Raw genomic sequence first — 21,430 nt, 5'->3', positions numbered from 1 at the left:
TCTGGGATTCTGTGGTTCTTGGACTTCTTAGAGAAGAAGGGCAGGGAAGGCCTGAGCTGGGCAGAGAGACTTTGACCCTCCAACCCCGGGCCCTCCTCTGCTTGAAAGAGCTTTCCTGGGGGCTCGAGGCAGAATGGTGGTAATGCCTGACTGCCCTTCCTAAACCAGACAGGGCTGCAAACGCAGGGAGACTGACAATCAGTTTGAAGAAGAAAAGGTCAGAGCAAGACTTACCTCAAAACCAGGAATATGGTGGATGGCCGGCTGGGGTGAAGAAAAGAGAGCTCTGGTCATGTGCTTGTCACCAAGGCCCCCATCACCCTCATGACACGCATGGACTGTCAGTGATCAGACAGTCCATGGTTTGCCGCCTCTGTTCCTTGGGGATGGAGGAGATGCTAAGCTGGCAGTGTGCTGAGTCCCTCCAGACTTCACCCAGAGCAGCCCTACTCCCGTTCAGTCTGCCTATTAGGGTTCACATCACACTTAAAGGAAGTTGGAAGGTACAGCTCCAACCCAGACCCCTCATTTTACAGCCAGGGAGTGACCGGCCCAGGGCCACGAGGCTAGGTCATGGTGGAGCCAGCACTGCAATGGAGATCCTGCCCTTGCCGGTCCCTGAAGTCCCCCACATTGTGACAACTGAGGCTCCCTTAATCAGACCACAGGGGTCCTCCTCCCAGAAACCACGTCAGGATATGACCCAAGGAAGATTAAATCCAGTGACCAGAGGACTCAGATATTCCCAATCCCAACATTCTACTCCAGTGTTACATGGTGTCCTGACTTGGAGTTCAGAAAATGGGTCTCAGCAGGAGGCCTGGCTTCAGAGAAGGCATTCCAGGCTCCCACTGAGGGCTGGCACCCTACCCCACCCCTGCCATGCACCTCTTGTCTGGGCCTCCTGGATCTGGAGCAGACCGGCCTCACCTTCTCTCTCTGGATGAGCTCAAAAGAGGCCAGCAGCTCCCCCGATGGCTGGCTGCCCCTCATCAGTGGGAACCAGGCCAGACGGGGCATCCGTTCCAGACTCGGTTGACAGAGGCAGCGGCCAATAAACTCATCTGCGCCCTAGACCAAGTGCAGAGAGAAAAGAATCAGCATCCCTTACCCAGGGCTCCAGGTCACCTCAGAGAGATCACCAGGTTTGCATCCGCCTTCTGAACTAGAAAGGGCCTCGGTAGTCAGGGCACCCCTCCCACAGAATGGTGAATACTCCCTCCTTAGCAGGATTCAAGGACAACGCAAGATGTAAGCAGCCTCTGGTGACTGTCACTAGGTTTGAATTCCCATCATGGTCAGGAAATCCCTCTGGACAGTGGAATACTGTCCAACTAGTGTTCGCCCTGCTGTAATTTAATCAGCACGGAGCCTATTGGAGACCAGAGAGACAGCCTCCTGGCATTTCTCTAATGCCCTCAGCAGTTTGCAGAGCCAGGGACTTCTGTGTCTCCTGCTCATTTCACCCTTAAGTTCTTCTACTTTGCAAATGGGGAAACTGTGATCACATTCATTAAATTAAATGAGCCTGGACAAAATGTTTTCATCAAGGAAGGTGCCTTGTTCTTCAGGCAGAAAACAGAACTCTCACATTGGATGCGGAGCAGGCTGGCTCAGGGCTCCGGCAGCCTGCGGCTCGGCTCATACGGCCACCCTCCCAACCTGTTCCACATCTGTACCCACTCCTGTCAAGTCCCCTGACCAGTGCCAGCCCAGCCGCCTGCCTCCTTGTCTCCTTCTCCTCCTGCTCCAAAGGTGCCAGAGCCTGTGCTCTTCTCCTTCCTCCAGTTGCTCATTCCCCTCATGATACCAAATTTTCCTCCCAAGCACTCCAATGTTGGCCCCCCAAGCCCAGGCCTGCCTTACCCATGGCCAGCCTCCTCGCCATCTGGTGAGGCAGCTAAACAGCAGCACCTTCCCCCACCCCTGTTCATCACACCCATCCAGGGAACCTGACATCTGGTCGTGGCAACTCTTACTGACAACGTCTTCCAAGTCCAGGCCCTCCCCTTTCATCCCACTGCCACCTCCAGCACAGGCCAGGGCCTCTGCCGTGTGCCCAGAGGATCTCATCCAGTAGCATCAAACTTCCTCTTCAGAAAATGCTGCCCTGATATCATCACTCTCCTGCTCCTCTGGGCTCAGACTCCCTTCTCCTTCCAGGCCTCTGGCTTGCACTGACACCCCAACCCCACCTTTCCTCCAGGGCCTGGGTCTTCCCCAAAGGCCTTCCTGACATTCCAGCCCATAGTTCTCTCTCCCTCCTGGGAGCCTTTCAGAGCTGCTCTGTCCAATACAGGAGCACCAGCCACCTGCAGCTATTTAAATTTTAATTTTACTTTGTTAAAATGAAATAAAATTTACAATTCCATTTCTCAGCTGTACCAGCCCCATTTCCAGTGCTCAGAAGCCTCATGCAGTTAGAGCCTCCCTTTCTGGACAGCACGGCCCTAGAGCTCGCCTGGCACCACAGGAGGTCCTGCCGTGGCAAAGAGCTGGGAGGCACTCAGGGACCCGTGTTCTCACATAGAGGATACTTCACTGTATGGGTGTCTCTGTTCCCACCTAAGCAGAACCCCAAGTGCAGGGCCACTCAACCAGTTACACAAGTGCTCAATGTACATTTAAGGATTCCACACAGCTCCTCGATGAGAAGAAGGGACTGACCCCGGATCACACAGGCAAGGCAGAGGCAGAGAAAACCCACACCCCTGGCCCACAACCAAGTGCCTTTTCCATGTATGTTCCCTCTCACTGATGATCGGTGTCTGCTGTGGGGAGGCACCTGTGCTAGCAGTCCATTTTTCATTACTCTAAAATAGTTTTAACTGCTCTAGAGCCTATGGAGTTAGGGAAGAGGCCATCTGGTTGGGCAGCCATGAGTGCCTGGAGACCCCAATTTGCAGCATGGTCCCTCTCTGTGAAGGGCGAGGCAGGAGCCAGGCAGACTCACGTAAGTGTCGTGGTCGTACAGCTCCACCACAATGCTGGGCGGCTGCTCAGCAACTGTGGCTGGCTCACCGAAGATCTCGATCTCATAGAAGATGAGCGTCTGGTCCCAGGTGGGGTTCAGGGTGTTCTTTACCACCACTGTCTTCTGGCTCTGGTGCAGGAAGGAGACGATGGCATAGGGATCTGTGTGGGAGGAAGACAGGACACAGCAGGGGCCGTGAGAGATGTCTGCTCCAGAGCCATGTGGGACCACAAGGCTGGAACAGGGCTGTGGCTGCCACTCTGGAGCCAAAACATTCATGCTGGGATTCATCTTCCCCATGGGGCTCTCCTAGCCCCACCATGAAGCCAACTGGGGGCCACCTGCATCCTGGCAAATGGGCACAAGATCCAGAGAACATCCCTTTTTGAGCTGCTTCCTGAGCTGGCTGCTGGAAGCAAGGTTCAGCTGGGGGAAGTGAGTGCCTGTATGGTCTGTTCATTCATTCATCCATCCATACATACATACATACATACATACATACATCCAACAAGCATGTATTGAGTGCTTTCTGTATGCCAGACTAGGGGCTAGGAGCTAGGGGCTGAGAATACAATTTGAACTAAATGTAAAATATCCTTGGGAGGCCGAGGCAGGTGGATCACGAGGTCAAGAGATCGAGACCATCCTGGTCAACATGGTGAAACCCCGTCTCTACTAAAAATACAAAAAATTAGCTGGATATGGTGGCGCGTGCCTGTAATCCCAGCTACTCAGGAGGCTGAGGCAGGAGAATTGCCTGAAGCCAGGAGGCGGAGGTTGCGGTGAGCCAAGATCATGCCATTGCACTCCAGCCTAGGTAACAAGAGTAAAACTCCGTCTCAAAAAAAAAAAAAAATATATATATATATATATATATATATAAAATATATCCACTCATTTGGGTCAAAGTCTTGAAGAATAAATATAAAATGCAGTGAAATGTGTTAGGGAGGGATCTGGCTTCCTTGAGGAAGGGGGAGCAGAGCAGAGCTGCTGGTGTCTGTGAGCTCTGGGAAGCCACCAGACTGACGTGGCTAGGTCTGCCTTTAAACACACTCACTCTGGCTGCCACGTGGAGAACAGACTGGAGGGAGCATGAGGAGGACTAGAGAGAACAGTCCTGGTTCTGAGGCCACTGCAGTGGCCCAAGGAGGAACAATGGTGGCCTAGATGGGTGTGGGGTGCTAACGGGTAGTGCACAGACTCAGCAGCTATTCAGCAGTGGTGGTATGAGAGAAACCCAAAGGCCCCGCAGCTCCTTGCTGTCCCCAGATTCCTGCCACACCAGCCTGGGATCCAGCTACAGGTCATTCCCTCTGCCTTGTCCCAAAGGCAAGTGGGTGTCACTGGAGCAGACTCTAGGGCAGTGGTTCTCAAATATGAACATGCTGCAGAATCATCTGGAAGGCTCATTAGACTGCCGGGCCCTGCCTCCAGAGACTCGGATTCAGCAGGGCTGGGGTGGGCATGAGAATGTACATTTCTAACAAATTCCCAAAAGTGATCCTAATGCTGCCTTCTGGAACCACATTTTGGAAATCAGTGCAGGAGAGGGACTGAGTGCATATAACTTGGGAGAGGAACAGAGAGCTTGGAGGAGAGGGCTCCCTTCAGCTCCTCCTAATGGGATGTCACCTTGAGGGCTGAGCCCAGTGCCTATCCCCACACCATATACCCTTGGCACCTTGCTCCACTCTGCAATGGCCTGTGCCCTCTGAGCCCCATGGTCCAGCCCTAGCACTGCCAGTCACTCCCCTTGTGACCTCAAGAGGGCCTCAGTGACTTCAGAGGTAATGGCCTCTGTGTCACTGGCCTCAGGAGGATGCAGGTTCAAACACAGCCCAGGGGCTGGGATGGGGAGATAGGGCTTCTGCACAAAGGAAAGAAAGGCAGCGCAGACTCCCTGGCTACAAGAAGATGAAGTGGCACACCATGGCCACTGCACAGATGGCAGAAAGAGGGGCTGTCAAGGAGTGACCAAGAAAGAGGCAGGAAGGTTGGGGTCACAATGGCAGGAAACCCATTGGGATGGAGATAGCAGGGTCCAAGGTTATGCCTGTTGCCCAAAGACCTGGTTTTAAGAGCAGGGAGTATCTAAGTTAAGGGGCAGACTCAGCCATGGGCACCCACTGGCTGAGCAATGCTGGGTCTGGTTAATAGAAGGCAGTCACCAGCCTGGGATCAGCCTGGCAGCCATCAGGCACAAATCATGGAGAACTTCCTGCAGGAAAATAGTTTTGAGCCTGATGCTGGGGAGCAGAAGAGGGCAATGGGAGGCCGTTGGCAGGAGAAGCTGCCAGAGAGAACTGCCTACCACGTCTCTCTACCCCCACTTGATGGGAGCCTCCCTGGCATGGGGCTCCCCCTTCCATGCACCAGCCCTGGCAGGGCTGGCCCGGAGCCCTTTCCCTCCTGCCCCTGGCAGGGCCCAGCGGCATCTGTGCATTTAATGAAACCGTCTGGCTGTGATACCATCAGCTCCAAACTCGGCAGAGAACCTCTCCTGGTTCCAGTAAGGGAAGGAGGGCGCGTTCCGATAAATAAAACCATATTAGAGAGGCAGCGAAAAAGCCCCTTTTGTTCCTGCCCCGCCCCGTGCTTCCCTACGCTTTATTTTTATAAGCTCATGGGCCCCAGACCGACCGCGTTTACACAAAGATCACAATTGCACATTGTAGCGGCTGTGCACGCTGTATTGGTGTTGGCAGCACCCCCCACGCTGGCCCCGGAGCAGGCTGACTCCTTCCAGCAGCCCCATCAGCCCAGGCAATGAGCTCAGTGCTGGGGGAAGAATGGGGAGGGGGTGGCTTTCAAACAAAAATCACCCAGACCTACACACGTGCCCCACCCGCCCATGGGAGGAAAAAACACACAACAAAGGCATTGTAAAGAGCAGGCCTGGAGGCCTGAGGCCTCAAACACTGGGCTACTGTGTGCAGGGGCCTGATCTCTCCCTGCACAGGACCCCACCCCTCAAAAAGAAAAAAGGGGATTAGGGGTGTTGCTAGAGCAAGGTGGTCAGATGAAGGACAGCCAGACACACTCAGACAAATCCCTCTTCCAGGAAAGCCAAGAGGAGGGAGAGGCAGATTCCCAAAAAGGGGTGGAGGGAAGGTGAGGAGCTGGGTTTTGCACATGCATCACAGCCTAGGGCTCTCCCCAGGGCCACACCCACAAGCCATGTGCAGTGAGCAGCATGCCCTTGCTAAGGCAAGCACTTTGGATTGCAGCTCTGAGGACCATGGCTGCCCTGGGGAGGATCCAGCCATGAGCACACAAGGATTCTATCTGACTCTATCACCAGAAGGGAGCCAGGGACCAGTCACCAGGCCCCAGGCAGATGATTCGTTGGCTGGATCCAGAGCCCTTCACCAGGCTGTTGGGGCTGAGCCCTGCTGCTCAGACCTTCCTGGAGCTCCACAACCTTCCTGGAGCCTTCTGCATTCACAATACGATAAGCTTTCCTCCTGGGCCTTGCCACCAACCACTCAGACCACCAGAGATGGGGACAGAGTGGGAAGCATCACCCCATTTTTCAGAAAAGGGAACTTTGCCTGGGGAAGACTAAGTCACTCAGCCACGATCATATGTGGCCAGGACTAGACTCCCTGACTCCTAGTCCAGGGCTCCTTCCAACCCGTCACCTCATAGGAAAGAGCCCTTCAGAAAGGGTGGGATTGATTGCCAATAATCAAGGCAATGCAAATTAAAACTATACTCCCACAATAGTTTTCCTATAAAATTAAGAAAAATGGTTCAAAATTATAAAAGCCAGTGTGGGTAAAGAGTTGATGAAACAGGTACTCTCCTTTATTGCTGGAAGCAATTCAGCAACGCTTCAGAAAAGCAACTGGGCACTAGGCCCTGAAAAACATAAAACAGTTTATGCCCTTTTCCCATATTCCTGGTCATATCCAGATTGACCAGAAAGCTAGATGTATATACAAAGACGTTCGCTCTGGCGTTATTTGTAATCATCATTCATTCACTATAGAATTATTGATTGGCTACCCTTTGGGAGGTTACCACAGTGCTAGGAATAAGAAGATGAATGAGACACAATCCAAGCTCTTAAGAGTGCGACTACTGGTTGGAAATTGTAACCTAAACAACAGGTATAATACAAGGTGATGTGCTACTTAATAGCAGAGTACACAGGTGCCAGGGTGAGGAGTGCCCAGTGTCGCCTGCCAGCATCAAGTCAGGATTCCCAAAGCAGGTCTCAGGGATGACAAAGTAGCCCATGCACCAAGGAAAAGGGGGCATTCTAAGCACACGTGTGGCATTGGCAAACACAACAGAGACTTAAGGCACTTGGGGAACAGCAAGGCGTTGGTCTGGCTGACGGGACAAAGGGAGCTCCAGGGCAGTGGGGACCGAGGAGGCAGGAGGGAGGAGGTACAGATCACAAACGGTCCTGGATTCCTGCTGAGCAATTTGGACTGAATCCTGTAGATCAGTGTTTCCCAAAATGTGTTCTTTGAGTGGCGGGTTCTCTGGGGAGCTAATGAGTGCTTAAACAGATTAAACAGGCTCCTTCCCTGCAGCCGCCTCAGAGCCTCTCACATGCCACTGTGCATTGTAAACCTCTAAGCGTGCAGTGTTTCCCAGTCTCTCTTACTCAGGAACCCTTTTTAAGTGGAGCATTTCACAAGCCTCCAATGCACTTTGGAAAACACCTCCTTAAGCTCGTCTGGTGGATTGCCCCAGCCAGAGCCAACCTTAACAAAAAAAGCTGTGCTTAAAAAGGGGTTGGGCGGGGGGGCTGGAGTTCAGACTTGGGAAACCCAGAAGCAAGAAACCCCAAGCACCACCAAGGACTGAGTCTGAATCTGAGAGAAACTCAGGCACTGGTCATCGAGACATGGCCCCAGCTGTGGGCAGCTCCGGCTCATCAGACCTCACTGCGGCCTGGTCTGGCAGGACCATCCCACAGGACCACCTACCTGGCCCACCGCTGCGACCTCACCTGGGGCTGTTAAGACAGCAAAGAGGGCACCAGACCTTCTACTTCCTTGAGAGGTACTCACCCCTGTAAATTAAATGGTGTGGCATCTGGTCTACCAGCCATCTCTCATTGGCTTGGTTAGGCAAGTTGAATCCCCTGAGCCCAGTGACCTGGGAAGCCCTCAAAGAGGGGTTTCTGGGCCCCTCCTAAGCTAAGGGCCATCCCTGGAATGTGGTGACCTCATGACAGAATGGCCTGAGGGTCCTCCATCCAGGCAGGCAGTTCTATAAGCAGAGCTTATGATCCCTCCCACCACAACAGCTGTTCTCAGCTGGCAGAGGGGGCCAAACTGACACCTTCCTCCCCATTTCCTTTGAGAAGCACCAATTGACAATGAAGAGCAACTCAACTGAGGCTGCCCTTCAGGGAAAGGATGCTACCCACTCCACACCAAAGGGGTGGGCAGGACGGAGCTAGGTGTGGTATGGGTGACACATTCTAAGTCCTCTCAAGGCACAGCTTTTCATTTCAAAGCAAACCCAGTATGTACACAAGATGTTCACCAAGGAAGCAGTGGCAACCTCACCCCCAACAACAAAAAGAAGTCATTGAACTGACCGGGCGCAGTGGCTCACACCTGTAATTCCGGCACTCTGGGAGGCCGAGGCAGGTGGATCACCTGAGGTCAGGAGTTCAAGACCAGCCTGGCCAACATGGTGAAACCCATCTCTACTAAAAATACAAAAAATTCACCAGGCATGGTGGCGCGTGCCTGTAACCACAGCTACTTGGGAGGCTGAGGCAGAAGAATTGCTTGAACCTGGGAGGCAGAAGCTGCAGTGAACCGAGATCACACCACTGCACTCCAGCCTGGGCAACAAGAGCTAAGCTCTGTCTCAAAAAAAAAAAGTCATTGAATTAAGCATCATTTTATGTTTTTTATGCCTAATTGCTGCACAGGGCACACACATTAATAAACACACAAGCACATGCCACAGACACCCTTCCATTGGTCCAGAGAATTGACATCCCTTACACTCGAACCCCAGCCAAGGTGCAACCCTCAGGCCATCTTGATGGCAGTATCTCCAGGAAAGCCTCCTCCCAAGTTCAAAATTATTCAACAAGTATTTTCTAGGCAACCCCTGCCTATCTCCTCAAATACTTGACCAGGGAGAAGGAGCAGCCATGGCCCCAGTGTCCCGGCAGCCCCAAGACCCACCATATAGAGAGAAGCAAAGAGCACAGCACAGGACTGGGGGAGTCCCCTGAGGAAAGGCCCCGAGAACCACAGGTCAGAGGTGCTGGGAGAGTGGCTCAAGACGGCCTTCTCTGCCCCAGACACCCAGCAGGCAGCTGGAAGCTGCACCAGCGACAGACGCTGTGCCGGGCCCTCCCCTGGCCCCAGACATTCCGGATTCACACATGAGTTTCCTCAGAGAAATGCCAGCCGGTGGCCATGCACAGCCTTGGGCCGCCAGCCGCCCCAGGGTCAGTTCCAGGGGAGAAATTGCTTTGGTTTAGGGTTTGGGAGTGAAAATAAACACTCTGGGTTTTATAGGTTCACCCATGTCGGCTGCTGTTTTCCTTTCCAGCAGCTGCTCAATCGGGCCTTTCATTCAGAAGCTAGTGGCCTCTGAGGAAGCCCTGGGCAGTGCCCTCAAAGCTCAAGGGATGTTTATTTGGGGGAGGGGGTGGGGCCAGGATGGAAAGTGTGACGTCTCTGCAGACCAGTGCCCCGCTGCCCTGCCAGTGCCAGTGCCCTCTCCAGCACAGGCTTCCAGCACTGGGCCCTTAGAGGAGCTCCCTCCCCTCTCTGCGAGGTCCTCAGCCAGCAGGGCCCACAGAGGATGGGGGGGGTGCTTCTGCCTGAGTCCCACCTGGCCACCCACATCTCACAAATCCACTCCCTGCACCCTGACCTCTCACATGCCCTCCTGGGAAGGGAAAGGAAGCAAAGCTGTAAGTTCATTCGTGTCCTTTTCTCAGAGTGAGTTCTAATTGTCAGACTCCTGGACAAGTTTCCTAGGAAGTAGCTACTGCTGAGACCTATCTGGCAGGCTAGTGCTGAAGACACTCGCAGAGGGAGCTCTCAGGACCCTGGCCCAGAGCAAAATCGGTAGAACGTCCTCATCCACACTGCCCTTGGCTGCACAAGGCTGGAGGATGGGCCAGAGTGGAAACCACAGCTGCTGGAGAGGAGGACGTGGACTGGACCCCACACTGGGGAGGAGAGTGAACCAGCAAGGAAGCCGGGCAGATGACCATCAGATGCAGAGACATGAGTTGACCAGGAAGTCACTCCCATGGAACTCAGTTCTACTCAACCAAACAGCAGGCACTCAGATGGTGAGAGCCTTGGGTTCCGTTCCCAACTCTGTCACTTGGTAGCTATTTTAATGCAAGCATTTAGTTAACCTATCCGAGTCGCTGTTTCTTCACCTATAAAATGGGGATGTTGGTCACCTACTTCATTGTAAGGGTTACATGAAATAATGTCAGCAAAATGTCTGAGCACATAATGAGCACTTAGCAAGAGTTCGTTCTTTTGTTTTGTTTTGTTTTGAGACAGAGTCTCGCTCTGTCACCCAGGCTGGAGTGCAGTGGTACAATCTCCGCTCACTGCAACCTCTGCCTCCTGGGTTCAAGTGATTCTCCTGCCTCAGCCTCCCAATAGCTGGGACCACAGGCGGGTGCCACCACACCCAGCTCATTTTTGTATTTTTAGTAGAGATGGGGTTTCACCGTGTTCTCCAGGATGGTCTCCATCTCCTGACCTCGTGATCTGCCCGCCTTGGCCTCCCAAAGTGCTGGGATTACAGGCGTGAGCCAGCTGCACCTGGCCAAGTATTTGTTCTTTAGCCATCAAGTGCCTCAGGTTCAAGGGCAAGATGAGGCCCCTTCCTGGGGGAGCTCGTGATCAGAGCAGGAAGGAGGTGGCAGAGATAGACCACGTTGATCTGTGCAGTGGGGAAGACCTCCAAGGGAGGTGCCGGCGAGGAGCTGGCCAAGTGCTGAGGAAGGGGCAACCAGCTCAGCTTGGGGAAGTCAGAGGGCATCCGGTCTGGGTCTGGAAGGATGACTAGAAGTTTGCTGGTTAGAAATAGGGAGCAAATGCATTCTAGATAGAGAGAGCACTGAGGGCAAAGGCCAGGTGTGGGCAACATGGACAGAAGTTGGAGCTGGAGCTACTGGAGAGAAGGCAATGAGCAAAGGTAAACCAGGTGTCGACCACAGGGTCAGATCATAAGGGATTTGTGTATAGCGCTGAAGAGCTGGAGGTTACCTGTCAGTGTCTATATTTGAAATCTGGGGAGAGAAGTAACAAGGTATGTCTGGGACAGTGCAGAAGGTGGCAAGGAGGCCAGGAGATGACCAGAATGACCTAGATACAGAGGGGCAAGGTCAGTGTCAGATGGCAGTGTGACATTAGAGAGGAGGGAACAGATCTGAGAGGGATTCAGGAGGCAGAATCCTTAGGACTGGGTGACTGAGAACTTCCAGCCTGGGTAACGGACAGCTGCCGACCCCAGGGCCATGGCAGGAAATGCAGAGGCAGCCTGAAACTTGGTGGGGGGAGTTGGGGAGCAAGGTCACATGGAGGCTTGCACAGGATGAACTCAGGTGAGTGGAGGTAGAGAAGTGGGGGGACCCAATGCCCAAAGAGAGGACACAGACAAGACTTCTTGGAGCATCAGGCTTAGAGGACAACGGAACATCAGGTAGAAGCAGGTCAGGGATGAGGCAACAGGAGACCCTGCAGAGACCGGCGTCAGGAGCCAAGGTCAGAGGGGCTTTCAGAGAGGAGAGGACACTCAGTGAAGCCTGATCCTCCCAAGGAATCCAGCAGGCCATGGACACGAGTTTGCTGCACTGATGACCAAGAAGCCACAGGACCCAGATGCCAGGACCCGCCTCCATGCAGCCGGCAAATAGCACCCCTTGTTGCTGGAAAGCCAGATGCCTCATTCTCAGCTCTCTGGCTCTCCTGCCTCTCTCCCACTTACCAGAAAAAGAGTCCTTGTCCATCGCAGGAAGGTCCCGGGCCTGGTACATGTAGCAGCGTAGATGGTAGCGGTTCCCATCTTTACCAAGGAAAAAACAGAGGTGCCAGAGTGAGTGGCTGGGGTGGTTTAGAGCTGGGGCTCAGGGGGAGGTGGAGTTTGTCCCTAGAAAGGGCAGCAGACAGAGGGGCTGAATGAGGGAAACCACACAGGCCACTGTGCCAGGTCAGAACAGACCACCGCTTGAAAGCAGACACCTGACTAATTAATGTGTCCTTGGGCCAGGCTGGGGCTGGGGGAGAAGAGGTAGAAGAGGCAGAGGGGAGAAGGGAAGGCCAAATAGACAATGGGAGCAGCCACAGAACACACGGCCTTAAATGCCCGATCTCAGACTTGAGTGGGTAGACATACCACACAGACAGGCACACACACGCACACACCAGAAGACACTGACCCACCAAAAAGCACACAGACTCGGCTCCCCAGAGCCCCACATACATACCTGACCACATAATGCCATCCAAACAGAAGCATAAGGTGACACACCCCTCTCACCCCACAGATGCCTTGAAGGCTCACTTACAGTCAAATATGCAGGAAATCGTGGGTCTGTTCACACCAAAGCTCAAGGTGGAGACGGACATGGAATCTTCACTGCTGTCGTCAACCACACCGCCCTGGAGACATGAAGCTGGTTATGGCAGATTCTGCCTGCAGACCTGGGGGTGCCAGGGAGACTAGCCCAGAAAGTTGGGTCCCCAGGACCAGGAGATCTCTCAGCTGCTGAAAGCTGAGCCATCAGCCTCTAATTTCACTCTGGGGAGCATGTCCGCTCCTAAAGAATACCCAGACTCTAATGTCAAAGCACTGAAGGACTGTGGGAAATTCTTCTCCCTCTCTAGTGAAAACTAGATGAGCCAGAACAAAATTTTTAGTTGTTCCAGCCAAAGAGATTAGAAGGAAGGCCTCTAAGGGGCTCTCCAGGGGAGAATCAAATGGGCATCTGCTCACTAGGGACAAGTCCAGTGGAACTGAAATGTGGAGGTTCCAGGCCAGCATCTCTGGGTCCCCATCTCTGCCTCCTGCTGCTACATACCGAGCTGGGTCCCAAGCTCTGGAGGAAGCTGTATCACACACCCACCATCTCTCAGCAGTTCCCACTCTGCTGAGGGTGAGCAGGGCTCAAGCTGAGGCCAGGGATGGGGACAGGAGTGGGCAGACCATCAGGCTCAGAAGACAAGCTGTCCATTTACTGTGTATAAAGCTAGATGATCAGCCCTGCCATCTCACCCTCATTAGCACTGGGTTCCAACCACTGAGCCACAAACCACTTTGGGGAACACCAAGACCAGACCACTTCCCCAGGCCAGACACCCAACTCTCAAGTGCCCAAGCCACAGCCTACAGAGGGACTAGGCAAAATAGGGGCAGTTACTAGACACCCCAGGCTGTCTGCTCCCTCTGCACTCACTCAGATTTCTCCAAGTGCCTCTCTCCTCTCCCACCTGCCTGCTACCCAAACTGTCACCTGCTGCATTTCAGAGGCAGGGGGTTAGGTAATAAGGCAGTCTCTGCTCCATTTCAGAGGGTGGAGTTAAGTAATAAGGGGTCTCTGCTCCATTTCAGGGGGTGAGGTTAGGTAATAAGAGGTCTGCTCCATTTCAGGGGGTGGGGTTAGGTAATAAGGCGGTCTCTGCTCCACTTCCTTGTTCAGTCCCACATCTCACAAATGTGTACACACTCTTGAAAAAAAAGCCTTGCCTCTTGCTCAGACAGCCCATTCATCCCACCCAGGCCCACCCAGAGTGGCCAGTTCCCAGGATTCTTCTTCTGGGCCACCCCGATCTTCACCCTAGAACCATTTCCCAAGAATTTCAACCTCTCCCCAGGTTCTGAAGCTACAAAATCCCCCAGTGCCTCCCAACACAAGACATTACTGCCACAATTGTGCCCTTGCTCCAAACTATGCCCACCCTCAGGGCCCAGTCCTGGAGCCCCTTGTCCAAGAAGCCTCCCTGGACACCTGTTCTCCCACCTCTGGCCAGCCCATCCCCAAGCCAAAACCGGCTCCATCACCCTCTGTCACTGTGCAGCTTCTCAGCCTGAATCCTTCAATGGCCTGAAAGTTCCAGTCCAGCCTTCTCCTGGTCAGACCCTCAGTGACCCGCCCTGTCTTCCCCATCCAACACCAAGGCTTTCTTCCCCCAAACCCAGCTCTTGATTTCAGGCTAACCACGCTCCTCAAAGCTGTGCCAGACCCACTCGCTCCCATAGCAAGCTCACGCTGTTCCCCAGCCAGAGGTGCCCTCAGCCATCCCAGGCCTCCCTGGCTTCATGTCATCTTAGGACACCTGAGCAAAGCCTGCCGTGGTCACTCTGGGTCAACAAAGAATTGCATTCTCAAGGCAGGCTGGGCCTCCCTTCCTCTGCTCCATCGCTGCAAAGGACCTGCAAAACACACACTTGGGAAAGACAGAATTCCTCTGTTCTCTCAGGGGACTCTCCAAGGTCCTGCTACCCCTGAGTGGGCTCTGCCTCCACCACAGGACATCCCCATTTCTAACAGGGAGATGCAGTGACTGTCCTCTTCCTTTAGCCACAACTTCAACATGAGCTCTGAAACCAGATTCGTCGGGCTCCAGTTCCGGCCCTGCCATTTACTACTACCGGCTGTGTGACTTCGGGCAAGTTGCTTAGCTTCTCTGACTCGATCACTTTATAAATTTGGGATAATTATACAGTATCTATTTTAGAGAGCTGCCTTGATTATTAAAGAAGATAGAGAACATGTAGTTCTTAGCACACTATCTGGCTCACAGTAAATGCTCAAGAAATCTTAGCTATCAATGATCTAATCAGAGAAATAAGGCACAGGACTTGGGGAGGGGGCGTGTCATAAACTATCAAGTTTGTCCTGTGCTGGGAGTGGTGTTCACGTCGCCCATATTTTCTCAAAATAATTCCAAGGTGTAAAAGTGGACATTTCAGTAAGAATCAAGCAAGCCGGCGAAGACCTCTCCCAGTGCCTCCAGGCTGTGGTGGTTTGTTCACGGAATTTCTCTTTCTCTCTCTCTTTCTCAATTTCTTTATCTCTCTCTCTCACACACACACACACACACACACACACACACACACACACAAAAGAACAGGGAGAGGTGTCATACCACATACAAGGAAGGACCCAAAGGCCTGAAGTCCTCCCTGTGACAGGTGTGGAAGCCCTGGGCCCCTTCGAGGAGAGGTGTTAGGCCTGGCCCTGGCCCTGCAGTGCTGGCATCCTGCTGGAGGGAGCACCAAGCCCCGCAGTGAATGACCGAAGAGCACCCCGCTGGCTGCAGGGTATGCAACCCCAAACCCAAGGCCAGACCTGGGGGCTCAGGAGGCCACCTAGGCTTGAGAGGCAGGGACACTAAGGAAGGGCAGGTTAAGACACTGGAAATAGGGCTTGGCCAGCCCCCAGGTGCAACAATGCATGACGCCTGCATCTCCCTCCCCTCCAGCTCTGGGGCTGGGGCAAGGGGTGGGAGCAGCAGGAGTAGGGAGGGTGGGGGTGGACTTAGCTGCGGGCAGGCAGGACGGACTCTACGATTCCCTCCACCTCGGTCTGGCCACACACAGGTGCCACTGCCGCAGGTAGGGTGCTAGGGTAAGTGTAGGGAGGGAGGCGCCTCCAGCTCCAGGGCCCCATCCTTCCTCTCCCTCCCAGCACTACAGGGACCTCCCTGATTGCGGATGGCTGCCAGTGCACATCCCCACTCACCTCACACCTCCTCCAGATGGCCCCCTCCCCAGGCCCCTGTCAGCACCACTCCCAAGGCCTCTGTCTCGGGTTCTGGCAGCACGTTCTGGGTCTCTGTCCAAGGGCAGGGCCTCCTGCCTGCAATCAGAAGCAGCATCTCCCTCCTTGGGATTTCCATGCGGGCCTCACTGAGTGCCTGGCCCCCAGCAGGCCCTGGCCCTGTCCTGCAGGCGGGGGAAGCAGCACTCCCTTTGGAAATGCCCCTCACACTGCCTCGGTTCCAAAATCTGACCTGGCTCCAGAGGAGAGGCCCAGCCGCACCACACCTGGCCCAGGGCCCCTGCCCACCCTCACGCCATCTGCCACCCAAGTGTAGACCTTTTCCCTACCTCAGGGAGACAGATGAGGATTGTTGGGAAGAAGCATTACCGGGGAACCAGGGGAGACACCCCCAGAGCCAGGCTGAGGGAAGCCACTAAGCTCAGTCCCTCTTGGTACCGCCCTGATTCACACTCTGGGCAAAATTCCACCCGCACGCCTGGCCAACATCTTTACACCCTCTGACCCACTGGCCCTCCTAGGGGAGCCTGGACTCTCCACCATACCCATTAGACCCCAGGAGCAGAGGGAAGGCCACTCCTCCCTCCTGGCCCGCCGAGGCCTCTGAAGTGAAGACACTCCTGGCAGTCAGGACACTACCAAGCCCCCACACCCTCAAACCCCCTCACTTCCAAACCTCCTCACCCCCTACCTGCTCACACCAGCAGAGACACTATGGGGTCTCCTTTCTTGCCCCCAGGCCCTTGCCCCATGTGTCCCCTGACTTTTCCATGCAGTCTCATCATGAAGATCACCCTGCAAGGATGTGTTAGGCACCCCCCCAGGGCACTCCCACAGCGCCCTGAATGTCCCCAGCCACTGCACCCACCACCTTATATTGTGAGCACCCATCTGCTTATCCCACTGAGAGCCCAGCCAGGTTCTCAGTGTGCACCCATCACCCAGCAGAGCCTCTCACAGGCAGCAGGTGCTCAACACATCATTGGTGAGCAAGTGAGTGAACGTATGAGCAACGGGCACCTGCCTCAGGGGAAGACAACCACGTCAGCATTGGAGAGGGCGGACGACACAGTCCAGCCCGGTAGGGATCCGCCAATGTCATGCCTTCGTGACTTTGAAGTATGTTCTGGTTTTCATCAGCGTGGCTCAAGCTTGGGGAATTTCTCTCAAAGCAAGCAACGAAGTCTCCCGAAACCCAATCTGGGAACTTTGGGAAACCATCCCCTCCTGTCAGTCTCTCCTCTGATGTGCCACCCATTTGCAAGACATCTGCTCTGTGCCAGGTATTGCCCATTCAAGTCAGGAAATGACTATTGCTGCTCATGTGGCCAGGGGCACCTGCCCAGAGAGGCCATCCCTGCCCATCCTGTTGATAATTGCATTCTAACACACACAGCCTCACATGTACCCACACAGGGCTACTGTGGAAAACGCAAGGCTCTTCAACCTTGGAACTATTACGTTTGGGCTGCAGTATTCTTTCTATGGGGCTGTCCTGTGCATTACAGACATTTAGCAGCATCTCTGGACTCTACCTGTTAGAGGCCAGTAGCATCTCCACTGAGTTATGACACTAAAAATGTCTCCAGACACTGCCCAATATCCCTTGGGACCAGGCTTGGGGGGAACTGTGCCCTGTAGAGAACTAGTAGTGAAGACTGAATGAAATGATACCCCACAGTCCTTGGCGGGCACCCCATTTAATTCTTTCATCTCTCCAGGCTCTTGTTAAATAACACTCCTCCCCTCTGGCCTTCTGTAAATATCTTGACCCCACTGTATTCCTCTGCCACAGGGCCTTTACACAGGATGTCCTCTGTTTGGAAGGCCTTCTCGAATTAGCTAACTTGGGCTCTGCCCACAGCTGCATCGTCTCTGAGGCATGGGTACCTCTCTGACTACCCAGACTTCAGCAGCAGCCCCTACCCAGTCTCTCCCATCTTCTCCCCTGCATCCACCCTCCATGTATGCAGGCAAGGCATACACACTCCTTTATCCCCTGCACCCAGTCTAACATTGGGCATGTGGTGGGCACCCAGTGAAGACTTATCACATGTAGTGAATCACCAGCATTCCTTTGCCCACACGTACAGTACCCAGGCCTAAGGTCCCAGGGCAAAGAACAGGAAAGGTGCATTGGACAGCACCTCCCACCTTCAGGAAGCTCAGGGTTGGGTCTGATGTTACTATGGAAAGAGGGATTAATGTGGACCCACTGACACCGCAGGATGAGGCCATCTGTGGGGTGGGATGGATTGGGGTAGGCCTTTGGAAGGCCCTACAGGGAAGCTTCCTGGAGGAGGGGAAGGAGGGTGCAGGAACTGGAAGAGCAGCAGCAGCATGCTGGAGCTTAGAGGAGAGGCTTGGCCAGGTGGACAAGGCCAGGAGAGGAAGCACTGCTTTCCCTCTGCTCCCACCCTGAGCCTTGTGCAGAGCCAGGCTGCAGGAGAGGCTGATGCTCTGGTTTCTGCCCACCCACCCTTCACCCTCACTTGCACACACATACTCTTGCCCAGCCCCAAGGCCAGGCCCAGGGCATTGGGTTCCCCACAGTCACATTCCTGCCTCGATAGCTCATGCCACCACGACTCCCAGGCTGGGGCTGGCAGCCACACAGTCTGTGGCCACACACTCCATCTTGGGCTAGCTGTGTAAGGGATCTTGCTGCTCGTCCAGGGGACTGGGCGGCCTCCAACCCGCTGCTCTCCGGCTGGAAGCCACAGCTCCCTGGAGGAGCTGAGCATAGGAATATGAGGAACTCTCTGCCTCCCAGAGCCACAGGGCTCCCCCAAGGGTCCCCAGAGCCAATGGCCAGATACACCTGAGTCTGCCAAGGACTGACATCCAAGGACCACAGCCAGGAGGAGATGGGCAGGTTTTGGGGAAACACAGCCTACAAAGGGGACTCTTCAACCCACCTAAATCTGATCAAGATCAAGATGGAGCCCCCACCAGCCTGTCTGAGATTCCTTCTGCACCATGAGGTGTCTGTGCCATGTGCAAACCCTTGTTTGCAATGGTGCCTTGGTCTAAACAGGGCCTAGAGGTCTGGCTCAGGATCTATAAAGTGGAGACAGGAAGGCGACAGAAGGACACAGCAGCAAGTCACAGGCTAAGCAGCTGAGCAGGCAGGGGACAGCCCCACAGTGGCCGGAAAGGAAACATCTCAGGATGCCACCAGGGAGGCCACAGAGACCTTCCCTGCCCCAGCAGAGTCAAGCAGATGGGTGTGGACCAGCTGGGGGTTGGCTACCCTCCTTCACTTTATGGGGAGGATGCAACTCCTACACAGTATGGAACCAAAGAGCATCTGTGGCAGGGCTGTTGGAAGGGGCACTCCTATTGGGGGCCATCCCCCATCTCTTATGTAAAAAGGATCGGGGGCCCCTGAAACCAGCAGGTGCTAGAGTGAGCTCGTGTGGTTCATGAGAGCAGATTATCCTTTCAGGAATTTTGCAAGCCAGTTGTTAAACACAGCCTTTAGTAACAATTAAATCATATATATTTACCACTAAAGAAACTATATTTAAAAACACAAGGTAGTAAATACTTGAAGTCATTTTAAGTCTTTTTCTTTTTTTTTTTTTCGGTTGAGATGGAGTCTTGCTCTGTCACCCAGGCTGGAGTGCAGCGGTGGGATCACAGCTCACTGCAGCCTTGACTTCCCTGAGCTCAAGCAGTCCTCCCACCCCAGCCTCCCAAAGTGCTGGGATTAGAGAGTGAGCCACCACGCCCAGCCCATTCTAATTCTAGCACTACCTTTTCCTGAGGCTGCTTCTGTCTCAGGTATCTGAGATGGAAATATTATACATCAGCACACTACGGCCCGTCTCTTCCCAGTGTTCACTGGTGCCACATTGTTAGCTTGAAATTGGTCATGCCAGGAACAGCTACACCACGGAAATCAGCAAATGCTACAAACCAGGGCTGAGGATTGTTTCATTTTGTTTTGGATAGCTGGTTGTTAAACACTGACCAGCACAGTTCTTCATTTCCCTAGCTGCTCCAGCCTGAGCTTGCAGCTTCCAGGTCTTCACCATCTTTAAAAGACAGAATGGAATGCAGGAACACACAGACTCCCTTTCTAATCACGGCTGATTACAACCCTAGAACTCTTTACTATGGGCTTTGCTGGAACGTCCAAATGCCAACATGACGATATAGCATAGACTGCTACAAACCCTGCACAATGCAACCATGATCCATAAAATTTTTCACAATATCCATAGCTAAACAATTACGACTTGGCTTCTCAGTTGCCTCAGCCTGCTCATCTGTAAAATGGGAGTGCTGATAGACCCTATCTCTGAGAATTGCTGGAAGGGTTACATGAGATATTATGTGGACAGGGCAGAAGGCAATGGCTGACCCATGGTACGTGACCTAGAACAGGGGTTGACAGGTCTTGTCTATAAAGGGCCAAGTGCTAACTACTTTTAATTTTAGGGCAAATAGTCTCTGCTGCAACTGCTCAGCTGCTGTTGTAACACGAAAGCAGCCACAGGCACTATGTAGGTGGATGAGCACCAGCTGTGTGCCAATAAAGCCTTTTTTTTTTTTTTTTTTGAGATGGAGTCTCCCTCTCTGTCCCAGGCTGGAGTACAATGGCATGATCTCAGCTCACTGCAACCTCTGCCTCCCACGTTCAAGTGATTCTCCTGCCTCAGCTTCCTAAATAATTTTTGTATTTTCAGTAGAGATGGGGTTTTGCCATATTGGCCAGGCTGGTCTCAAACTCCTAACCTCAGGTATCTGCCTGCAGTGGCCTCCCAAAGTGCTGGGATCACAGGTGTGGGCCACTGGCCAATAAAGCCTTATTTACAAAAGCAGGCAGAGGGCCAGATTTGGTCTGTGGGACGTAGTTTGCTGACCCCTGCTCCACAAAGGGAGGTTATTATTTTTGTTGTATTTTTAGCATTCCCACCTGATAAGTGAGAAAACTGGGGCCCAAAAAAGTTAAGGTCTTCCCAGGGGCTACACAGCAAATCAGTTGGCAGAACCAGGGATACCCCTGCCCACACTCAAGGCTCTTTCCAGGCTCCTGCTACCCCATCAGAGCACAAAGCACCTGAGCAGAGTTTGGGAGTTCTAGCTGAGTGCCAAGTCAGGGCGATGGGGAGCCCAGGGCCCACTTCATTTCCCTGGCTGCTCCAGCCTCAACTTGCAGGGAAACCCCACACAGGCCAGTAGCCCAGGCCAGAGGAGGGGAACCCCTTAAAAGACAGAATGGAATGCAGGAACACACAGACTCCCTTTCCAATCAGGCTGATTGCAACGTTAAGTAGAATAGCAGGCAAGAGTGCAACCCATTTCATTTACAGCTGGAGCCAGGGCTTGGAAGCAGCTGCTAAACTCCTTACAGAACTACTGGCTGGCCCTGGGGAGCTGAGGGTGGAATCAGGAAACCTGGAGAATCCACGATGCCACGTGTGGGCTGGCACAAGCATGTATTCATGTGTGTTTGTCCCTCGAGGGTTTCCATGTCTCCACATGTGGACGTTGCAGAGAACACTGGAGCAGGTTTCGTCCCATGCCAGAGTACCTTGGTCATTAGGACAGCTCAATGGCCCAGTTTCCCTGGAATGGTCCTACTTATGCCTGTTTTTCCAGCGTGATTATTAACAGCATCCCAGACTGGAGAGTAAATTATGCAGTCACTCTGGCAATGGCAGATGAAGACCCTCATGCATGTACAATGACCCACA

At 53.6% G+C, this 21,430-nt stretch overlaps 1 protein-coding gene across 50 annotated transcripts in view; it reads right to left on the bottom strand.

Annotated features, from left to right (window-relative positions):
- DYSF (dysferlin) overlaps positions 1-21,430 on the bottom strand; it is a 236,648-nt gene that overhangs the window by 85,275 nt on the left and 129,943 nt on the right. For all 50 annotated transcript variants that reach the window (XR_013526458.1, XR_013526459.1, XR_013526461.1 and 47 more), the window contains 5 exons: positions 12,510-12,603; positions 11,930-12,007; positions 2,954-3,135; positions 931-1,071; positions 235-264 (listed from right to left, as the gene is read on the bottom strand). Coding sequence is in view for 44 of the 50 variants with exons in the window: in XM_035272224.2 (XP_035128115.1) it covers positions 235-264; positions 931-1,071; positions 2,954-3,135; positions 11,930-12,007; positions 12,510-12,603 (525 nt within the window). In the remaining 6 variants the exon portion in view is untranslated. The remainder of the gene's footprint in view (positions 1-234; positions 265-930; positions 1,072-2,953; positions 3,136-11,929; positions 12,008-12,509; positions 12,604-21,430) is intronic.

This window comes from Callithrix jacchus, chromosome 14 (genome assembly GCF_049354715.1).
Source record: "Callithrix jacchus isolate 240 chromosome 14, calJac240_pri, whole genome shotgun sequence".
In the NCBI taxonomy this organism is placed as follows: domain Eukaryota; kingdom Metazoa; phylum Chordata; class Mammalia; order Primates; family Cebidae; genus Callithrix; species Callithrix jacchus.
The sequence above is the reverse complement of the archived record's forward strand: the minus strand, read 5'-3'. Positions and strand labels throughout refer to the sequence as shown.